The 10,586-nt window shown below is 39.2% G+C and overlaps 1 protein-coding gene and 1 long non-coding RNA gene across 3 annotated transcripts in view; one reads left to right on the top strand and one right to left on the bottom strand.

Annotated features, from left to right (window-relative positions):
* LOC137985318 (uncharacterized) overlaps positions 1 to 2,244 on the top strand; it is a 7,435-nt gene extending 5,191 nt beyond the window's left edge. For both annotated transcript variants that reach the window (XM_068832907.1, XM_068832908.1), the window contains exon 5: positions 1 to 2,244. This exon is cut by the window's left edge and continues 699 nt beyond it. In XM_068832907.1, the coding sequence (XP_068689008.1) occupies positions 1 to 91 (91 nt within the window). In that variant the 3' untranslated portion in view covers positions 92 to 2,244.
* The window catches only part of LOC137985319 (uncharacterized), a 4,813-nt gene extending 1,270 nt beyond the window's left edge, over positions 1 to 3,543 (bottom strand). The window contains exons 1-3 of the long non-coding RNA XR_011119279.1: positions 3,395 to 3,543; positions 2,855 to 3,213; positions 1 to 41 (exon numbers count right to left, since the gene is read on the bottom strand). The exon at positions 1 to 41 is cut by the window's left edge and continues 277 nt beyond it. This is a non-coding gene — a long non-coding RNA (uncharacterized lncRNA). The remainder of the gene's footprint in view (positions 42 to 2,854; positions 3,214 to 3,394) is intronic.
* Between the last annotated feature and the right edge of the window lie 7,043 nt (positions 3,544 to 10,586).

The raw sequence follows: 10,586 nt of genomic DNA, 5'->3' as shown, positions 1-10,586 counted from the left end.
GTGGCTTCAAAGCAACTCCACTCTGACAAATTTCAGGAAACCTAAACACAGAAACAGATCAGATGCAATTGTAATTACAACAGAAGAATAGTTTCTATGTTAAAAATCAAAAAGTTGCCAAGCTTGCATAGCTTAGACTTTAAGTCTTAATTCATAGTTGAGGAGAGCTGTATCATACATACATACTTAATTGACCGCTCCCCATAAGGGCTTTTCAGGACCAATGAAACACAACGAAACGACAGAACAGAATAACAACAACAACTGTTAAGAATCCCAACTGACCGGAGGCAAACCAGTTGGCTATTTACAAGTGCAGCTGGGAAGTTGCACCAGGGACTACCAGGATCAAATTCAACAAATGGTCAGAGCGGGTCTTGAACCCCGGATCTCTGGATCTCAAGGCAAGCGCCCTAACCACTGGGCCACACTGTCTCCCATACATGTAAATAAACAAGTGCAATGTAAGTCACACAATACAATAACATGAAATGGCACAAACACAAGAATACAAAACAATACTATTTACAAATACTACATTGGTTCTATAACATAATTTTCTCAAAACCTTTTACCAAGGATTACTCTTCAAATTAGTAAATCATGCATCATATACAAGAAGCCTAGTTTAGTCTGCTCCATAAAATAAGTTCCATCCACATCATTCAGTGCTTTCACAAAATTCACATCAAGATGTGACCATTATGGATTTGTGTAATTTTTGTAGGTCATAAATGTTAACACATCTTGTAACAGAAAACTGCAGTAGTATAGAAAACAAATTTCCCTTACACCTTGTAGGGCCTAGGGGTATAGTATCACACAATCAAACCCATTGCTCTTATTTAGAGAAATTGCCACTAACTGGTTTGGCACCTAAGTTAACATTAAACATTTACATGTAAGGCATTCTTATTTTGATAGCCATTAAGTAACGTACGGAAATAAGAAAATGTAGTTGTCTGCACAGGACCATAGTAGCACCCTAGAGTATAATGTTATGCAGTGCTTCTTCATTGGTATTATAATTATGTAAATATTGTAAATGATAAATATACAATATATGCATTTTTAACTAATTACCACAGAATACCACAGTATTGTTTAACCTTATTGTAGGATGTTTACATTACGTGTACAGCTATGAAGCTCTATGAACCTAGTGTCCTTGTTTACTGCAGTTGTTACTGCTATTTTAAAATTATATTAATATCAGCATTAAATAAGAGATACAAACTATAGACAATTAAATGAAATTGTTAGTTGAAATAAGCATGTAAATTGTTCTATATTGTCATCTTATTAAAACCTGAAGGCAGTTGTATCATGGCGCAAAAGACTGTTTTTAATATGGAAAAATTAGGTGTCATGCAAATGTGTATAAAAAGATCTCATTGGAGGCTTTATAGCACATTTTTGTCTGGGAATAAAATTGCACTTTTTATTTTGATCAACATTGTACAAGTAATCTTAACAAGTTGAACAAATCCCAGTGAAGTACCGATAACATTCCCTTGAGTGAGGAAAGTAATTTGCAATTACTTAAGTTTTTCATTCCTTTGCTTGTAGTGCAACATGCCTTGGTGCAGCCACCCAACAAACTTTTTTACAAGTTTAATAGCCAACCAGAGAGCCTTTCCAATGTTAAAAACACCACCACGAAACTGTTAATCTTATTTGTAAACAAAGTTATGGTGTTTGCGGCAAGATACAGAGCCAACAAACTGGTGAAAAAGTTTGTTGGGTAGTTACACTAAGTGCGTCGAGCTATAAAGATTGGCATAAAAATACTTGCACCACTTTCTCAACAAATCAGATATAAAACCAAAACCAAGTTTTTCAGAGTTTTGTACTGGCTATGGGTAATTGCTTTAACTTATGAATGGTTGTATGGCTTGTAAGGGGCCAATTATTTTGGGAGAGAACACAATAACCCACAGTTACAGCTGTGTGGATCAGTTGTTTACAAATTTATTGTCATTTGACAAATAAAATTTCATAAATTTATTTTCTTTTTTTTGGTTAATTTCTTTATCCTTTCTCTTTCCAGTCTTTCCTTTAACTCTTCCCTTCTTCTCAATTCTTCTTCCTCTTGTTTTCGTTTTTCCTCTGGGCTTCTGAAATGTATTAATTTTTGAAGACCAAAAATTCCTTAAGTGTTTCCTTTTCTAATGATAAAATCAAATCTGGAAAACTGAATTGGCGAAAGCAAGGTACATGTACCTTTTCTCCTCCTCGTTTTCTTCTGGCCAAACAACACCTCTCGGTTTTGAAAATTTCGGACGACGAACTTTGCTTCTTCAAACATAGAAAAACGAATATATTTAGCTAGCAACTGAAGCCAATTGCCTTGAAAATAACATTTATTAAAAGCAAAACAAAACAAAACCCGACAATTAAATGCACTACCTTTGTTTTGGCATTCCGCAAGTTAATTAAGAAACAAAACAAGTCGTAACCATTGAGCCGGAAAATTTAAAACACGGAGGGGAAAATTCCCGCGCTTTTTGAGGACGCGACCGGTCGACACAGCATCAAATAAAGAGCGGGAAATTTGTGGTCAAAAAAATGTCTGACAAAAGGAGAACACTTGATCGAAATATTCGCAAATGACAGCTCGAGAATCTGTTGATCAATTTAACTTACAGTGAAGTTCGACACATTTAAATATGACAGTGTAGAATGAACAATCTACCCCTAGCCCTTGACGTTGTCCTGTCAAGAATTTAATATCGTAAATAGAGTACCATGACCTTTGAGTTAACCGTTTAATGCTCATAGGTCCGTTGTTAAATAATCGTCATAATATTTCATCAATGAAACAAATAAACAACACAAAAAAATAAAAACTAACCTGAGGCAACTGTCAAAGTTCTCCGCTAGGTTGGTGGAAAGCGCCAACAGTCAGTACCGCCGTATCTAGTGTGTTATACGAAACCATAACGCGATAAAACCTCGAAGTCGTCTTGCAAATACTGACAAAAAAATCCACTCTCATACAATCGAGATTGGTGCAAACTGAAACCAGGTGTGTAATCTTCTTTTGAGTGCATGGGCTAATGGACAGCATTCCTTGATGAGCGGAGCTAGGAGAATGAGAAACGAGTGTCGTTCTGGACGGATCCTTCCTGTCACCTTCCATAAAATCTACTTCTGAACCATTTCACTGGTGAAAAAGATCCAATATAAACATTTCCACTCGACAAACGCACTCTGTTGAAAACAATAAGACTTTTCAACGTAAAATTGGACTGAGGCAACCCTATCAATTTTGAGCGATTGCGAACAACACGTAGACAAAGACTGTCAGGCGCGAAATCATGCTTCGGTAAAACGTCGAGAAGAAACTGCTAACTATTAAAGTTTTCAATACAACAGGAAAAACAGAACTTACCAGTATATCGGGCTGTTTCCGACGATGACCTTTTCAGCACATTCGACACACATACCGTCGAAAGTTATAAGAAATAGCCAAAAAAATGCGGGGACGTAACCGCACAACGAAAAACTTTGCTCCCACGTGATGGAACGAAAAACACAATTACGACCAGCGGACTCATCTCAAAATCTACCGCTGCAACGTTATAGCGCGGGCTTTAAGTGGATCTGGCAGCCCAAGAATGAAACGCTCGTGATGTGGCCCGGGTTCGAGTCCCAGACTCGGCATCATTAGCCTCCAATTTTTTGTAAAAATTTCAGTTTTTGTTGAATTTGTTTTTCCCCAGTTAGGGTAAGAAGCAATTTCTTGCAATATGTGTAATTTTTGAAAATTTTCCTGCTTCGTCACCGGGTGCACAATTTTCTGCAATCTTTGCAAAATTTGTGTCAGCTTGTGTCAAAAAGTGTCAGCTTGAGAGGCTATGGCATCATATGTGGGTTGAGTTTGTTGGTTCTCTGCTATGCATCGAGAGGTTTTCCTCCGGGTGCCCCGGTTTTTTTCCTCTCCTCAAAAACCCAAAAAAAATTGATTTGATTTGCGTTGATTTGTTAATTTCAATTACAGTGTCCCAATTACTCCCAAGTTCACTATTTTAACCATCCCATAATGTAATACGTTTGGGGGGCATTTACATAAAAAAAGACAAGTTATTTACTCTTGGGACTGCAATATGCTTGAGTGAACTGAATGCCATTGTTTTAATGCAAATACACTAAAATAAAGTTCCTTTCCTTCCTTTTCTTTTAAGAGAAAAAGTTGCGAAAAGACCGATTGCATAAATAGCGGCCAAAAAAATATTTTTTTGTTTATGTGCTTAATTAGCCTCACTAGCCTCGCTCTCAAGCAACATTTCTTTTATATTTTGTCCATGCAAACGAGGCTAGTGAGGCTAATTAGCGCATAAACAAAAGAATATTTTTTTGGCCGCCATTTATGCATTCGGTCTATATTTTCCTTTAAAACAATAACCCATGGGCAGATTTTGAGAAGCCTCAAATTCATAAGAAACATGTCGGACGACATATTTTAACTCCTGGCCTGTTTACAGCTGCCCCCTCCCCTCAGGTCCTATCCCGACTTTTTTTTTCTGAGGGGAGAGGGCGGGTGCATACAGACCGATCATGTAGATCCCCACCCGTACCTCACCCATCAGGCTGAGCATAATATGTAACAAAACAGGCGGAAAAAGTAGAGTATCTGGGTTTTAGGTTTCTTTTAGGTTTTTCCTCTCATTGTTTGAAAAAGAGTCCAGAGATTTAATTTTCAAGTAGATCATAGACAGTAGCAATGGAGAACTACATGTAAGACACTGGCGTGGAAAATCACTCCATGATTCCAGTAATAATTAATGTTTTGATCAAAGTCAACCTTCTTTTGTTGCTACATCTATAAACTTCGTCGCTATGCCCAATATAACGTGTACGTAAAATATGACCGACTGGGAGGACCCACCCTTCCCCCAAACTCCATTCCAGTTTCTCCGAGAGTCTCTCTCTCGGCCAGGGTGGTTTTGGTGGATGGAATCTAATGCCGACCTTTCTCCGAAGGTAAGCATTTCCCAGAAACCTCTTGATCTTTGTTAGCGTTCATGTTAGGCCCATAGGATGTTCCATACATAACTTTTGAGCTTTATATATACCGTACAAAGTGTCTCTTTACACCATCCTTCTACCAGCGTTTACCTACGTTAATCCCCTTTACTCTCATCTACCCTAAGTTACCCTCGTTTTGCCACAGCAACCGTCATGTACGTTTACTTAGCCTCGATCTACCACGTTAACCCTCATCTACCCTAAGTTAACCACGTTTACCCCCATCTACCCTAAGTTGGCCGCTTTAGTATCTCGCTGACCTTGGTCTAGTACCCCAAGTTAACTGCGTTCTACCACACGTCCTCGTTGACCCTCGTCTACCCCAAGTTATAATACGAGTTTTATTTATTTAATTCAATGAAAGGGAAGGATACCAGAGCTTATCCCTATCGAGGATATCCGCCCGAAGCCGGCTGTAAAATGCAATCGCACGGGCCGAAATCCCGGGATGACTCGTTTGGTACGACGCTCCAGCCCCATGTCTGGAGGTACTGCGTTTTTTTCTCTTGTTCAAACATTCCGTCAGCGCATGCGTTAGTGTTCTGGCTCTCCGTTACCAAGCCTACCAAAAAACTTAACATGCTGGTTTTAACCAGCAATTGACATTTCAGTTGATTCTACAGGGATAAGCGCAATGTAAGAACAGTGCCTGTCTGGTCGTCTCGAGACAGAGATAACAGCTGGTTTCATGCAGACTGGGACGCGTAAAATTCTCTGTTGTAAACTTCGCGGTTCACGAGTGAACTTGTCTATCTGGCCTTTCTGTGGACGAATTCCAAGACCTACCGATACAATTTGGGCAAGTTTTCAAAGATAAAAATTTCAATCGATGCGGTATTTTGCTGGTAGGACTGGGTGGCCCGACACTTATGAAAAAAACTAAGAAATGAGAATCGGGAGTCTTCCCTTGTCATGCCTTGCCTTGCCTTGCCTTGAGTCATCCCTCAGTAGAAGGTGAAACATTTACGAAGTTCTTGGACCACGAAGAACGGTCTAACCCTAACCTTGTCATGAAATGGAAGAATTACCCAGAATTCTTTTTGGGCATGAGCGAGGCAGAAGCACGAGACTGGCCCTTATCGAATGGCTGAAGTGCGGCCAGAGGAAAAGATTTCTAGCCAGATCTACTCAGGAGTAGGCCTGGTGTGTGCTGTTAACATAGAAATTTCGCCACAAAAGTTGTGCTTTCATTTCCCTGTAATCCTCCTGTCAAAGAAACGGTATAATAATGTAAATAAGAGAATAACTAGATTTCTATTTGCAGATTACCTGTCCTCTTACTACTAAATTCAAACTCTCCATCTCTATGCAATAAGCGCGCTCAAAATTTCCTCATATTACCTTATAAAAAAATGTGGTTGTTTTACAAAAAAGGGTTTGACTTCTTATATGAAAAATACATTACATTCTGTCCCTCAATAAACCTAGAACAACCAGTTATGGTCATTGTTCTTTTTTCTTACGTATCAACTAAGTTGCGGAATGCACTACCTGATTTTAGTATATACTAAAACAGTGGATAGCGATGAACTCCCGCGCTGATTGGCTACTCAAATTCCTGATATCCTTTGTTTTCAACCTCGTTTTTTTTATTTCTCGTGCTTTGATTGGTTCACTCAATCTTGGTTATCAGCTCATATACCTTAGTTTTACCTTATATGGCATTTTGGTGAAGGTGAATAGTTGTTTAAAGGCTATACCCCAGATAACCGTTTGTGTCCTATTGCATGCCTATCTGAATACGTTAAACGGACTAGCACCATTAGAAAAGAGTGTCACCAGCTTCTTTTGAGTTTCCAAAAATCTCACAAACCTGTTTCAACTAGGGCATGTAGTTCCCGGTGTTGTGGTCTGTCTTCTGTGGTGTATCATGGTTGGGAGGGTAAATGCTCGGAGATATTAGCTACACTAAGCTACTCTAAAAATCCGAGGGTAAATAAAGATATATGATATGATATATGATATGATACTATCTCTAGATGGTTAAAGGAGGTACTGGCAATGTCAGGAATAGACACTACTGTCTACAACTGGACATAGCACAAGGTCAGCATCCACCTCTGCAGCTGAAAAGAATAAAGTACCTTTGTCTACTATCATGGAGAATGCGGGCTGGTCTAATGCAGAAACATTTAGGAAGTTTTATAGTAGACCAGTTACTCCGCCGAGGGAGAATTATGGACAACTTCTGTTGGAGAATCTCCAAATGTAGACCTTGTTGTTCAGGATTGTTATATTAGAGAAAGTTTTGTTGGTTTTTACGAGCTTGGGCCCATTATTATATATATGGGGCAATAAACCTGTTTGAATTTATTATTATTTGCTCGTGATTACATAGCTTTAAAGTCTCGCGTGACTCACTAGTGAGTGAGACTGGTATCGAAATAGAATTTGGAAGTTAAACAAGACTTACCTGTAAGTTGAAGTTTGACTGTAATTCTATGAAGATAACAGTCACGAACTAGGGAGTCAAGTGCCCACCTCTTCGTACTAGTGAGTTTACTGGTTTTAAAATGGAATCCAGGGATGCCTTTTTTACAGCAGCTTTTCTTTTTAATTAATAAAAAGGGTATATGAGGGTTAACGTGGTTAACTTAGAGTGTATGAGGTTTAATGCGGTAGAACGGGGTTAACTTACAATAGATGAAGGTCAACGAGGTATAAAGGGGCCAACTTATGGTTAATGAGGGTAAACGTGGTTAACTTAGAGTAGTTGTGGTTTAAAAGAGAATCCAGGGCCCCATTTTGTACAGCGGCTTTTCGTTTTAATTAATAAAAGAGTAGATGAGGTTAAACGTGGTTAACTTTGAGTATACGAGGGTTAATGTGGTAGAACGAGGTTAACTCTGGGTAGATGAAGGTCAACGAGGTATAAAGTGGCGGCGTGTCTAAAACACAGGTGGATCAATCAGACTATTCAAAAACAAATGCGCTTCAGGAATTATTTGTATGGAAAATTCCGCCGATTCAAGTCGAGAGAAAATTGGAACAATTACCGTTTACAGCGAAACAAAGTCACAGCACTGAAAAGACAGGCTGTTAAAGATTTCTGCTTCGAAGCTGTGTCTGTTTCTTCTAGAGGCTCGAACAGGTTTATTCTGGAGAAAACTGAGACAGCTTTTACCAAATAACAAGCCCAGTGACAATTCAAGTCAAATTTGTTTGCTTGAAAACGGCGCAATTGCTCCTGTTCCCAGCGCGGTTCTGAACGAGTACTTCGCATCTCCTACTGTTGATGAGTCAGTCTTGACCTTGTCCGTTGATGACTTTTCCAGTCACATCAGCGTTGTTAATATAAACGCGATGGCTCCTAAGCTTAATTTTCATTTTCATCCAGTCAGCGAAGCCCATGTTTCTGATATTCTCTCTAATCTGAAAATAAGGAAATCAACTGGTCCTGACGGTATACCATCTAAGCTGCTTAAAATAGCTACCCCCGTCATTACTGCACCTCTGACAAAGCTTTTTAATCATTGTATTGGCGTGGGCGAGTGGCCTTATCAATAAAACAAACAAACTAAACGCAGACCTCGACTGGGTTTGCCCATAGGCAACCCAGTAATAAAAACTCAGTAACGTTACTCCTGTTTACAAGAAAGATGATGAGACATCCAAATCAAATTATCGTCCTGTTAGTGTCATATCAGTGATACCGAAGGTGTTTGAGAGAATTTAATATGATCAGCTATGTAGCGCATTCACTCAAATCTTTTCTGATAACATGTCTGGCTTCCTACGCGGACATTCATGCTGTTCTGCCTTACTTAAGCTAACTGATGATTGGCGCCATGCTCTTGACAAGAAAAAAGATGTGGGAGTGGTTGCTATTGACCTATCGAAGGCATTTGACTCGATTTGCCATAACTTGTTACTAGCGAAACTAAAAGCTTCTAGTGTTCAAGACTCTGCATTAAAAGTGATTCAGTCGTATCTCATTATTAGGCCGTCTTCAAAGGGTTAAATGAAATGGGAACGTGTCTGACTGGCTCCCCTTTCTTTGTGGAGTGCCGCAAGGGAGCCTTCGTGGCCCGCTTCTCTTCAATATTTTTGTGAATGATGTTAATTACTCAGCTGGGTTTTCCTCCCTACGTCTTTATGCCGATGACACGACCCAATATGTCTCTCACGAGTGTCCTGCTTTGCTAGAATCCATCTTGAATCAAGACATAAAGAAATTAACCATTTGGTTCTAAGCGAACTATCTTCAAGTTAACGCCACTAAGACTCAATCAATGACACTAGGTAGTTCTCAGTATACTTACAACTTCTTAATTGATGACTTGTCCATCGTAATTGAACCGACTCTCAAAATTTTAGGTGTAACATTGGACTGTGACTTCTCTTTTAAGCCCCATGTTACGATCATGCTGAAAAAAGCATACGCTATGATAGCTGCTCTACGTAGGATTAAGCGCTTAGTTTCATCAAATACTATCATCTCTCTGTACAAAGCCTATATGTTACCGCATATTGAATATTGTAGCCCGCTACTGCTAGGAATATCTAAATCTTTGAAGAATACCATCGAACGAGCCAACCACTATGCGATTAAGTCTTTACTTAACCTGGGTAACTCGGTTACCTATGATCTATGCTTAACTACGGCCGCTATGGGCACGCTTGAACAAAGACGCATCGTACAATCGCTCATTTTATTTTTAAGTGTTTTAGACTTAACGGCCCAAATTACATTTCTCAATTTTTTACACCTAGGATAACTAATTATAATTTACGAGGTAATGGCCTAAATGTTGTGCAGCCATCATATAACAGGCTCGTTGTGCACAACTCATTTCTGTATCAGATTGCCCACATTTGAATCACTTATCAGCCATAACAAAATCCTCGACCACTTTGGCTCAATTTCGTTCTCGTCTGAACGGTGTTGAATTTGCAGGGTGCCAGTGTATGAACTGTATACACTAGCTATTCTCTTATCTTAATATTTGCACTATTTCTTTTTAAACTATCTTTTAATACAGTTCTGGATTCTTCTAGATGTTTACTTTTTATGTGTAAATAGTAATTAGTTATTGTAAATAGTCGTGCGTTTTTAACATGAGCCATTGGCTCGGGAGATTTGGGCAACCTCTCCCTACGTTTGCGACTTTAAATAAAGTTACCTTACCTTACCTTACAGGTCACATTCCACACAGGTCAGTCGTTGCTGTTCATTGTTTTACCTTTTTGAAAGTGACTCAAAACCCTCAATTTGGCTAACCCTAGGCCTCAAAACCTGCAATTAACGAGTGACTTGTGGAATGTGACCTGTCTGACCTGTGTTTTAGACCTGCCGATAAAGCGGCCTACTTAGGGTACATGAAGGTAAAGGTGGTTAACTCAGAGTAGATGAGGGTCAACGAGGTATAAAGTGGCGTCACTTAGGGTAGATGAGGGTGTTCTCGTATAGGCTGGTCGACGGATACTCTAAAAGAGCTCTTGGTCCGGGGGTGTGGCATATATAATTATTGGTAATTATACGGAGTTGGCCATATGGACGACTATATGTTAGGCGACTATATGGCATAGTGGCACGAAGTATGTACCCTAACATG

Source organism: Montipora foliosa, chromosome 14, assembly GCF_036669935.1.
Source record: "Montipora foliosa isolate CH-2021 chromosome 14, ASM3666993v2, whole genome shotgun sequence".
NCBI classification, from domain to species: domain Eukaryota; kingdom Metazoa; phylum Cnidaria; class Anthozoa; order Scleractinia; family Acroporidae; genus Montipora; species Montipora foliosa.
This window is presented reverse-complemented; position numbering and strand designations above follow the sequence as displayed.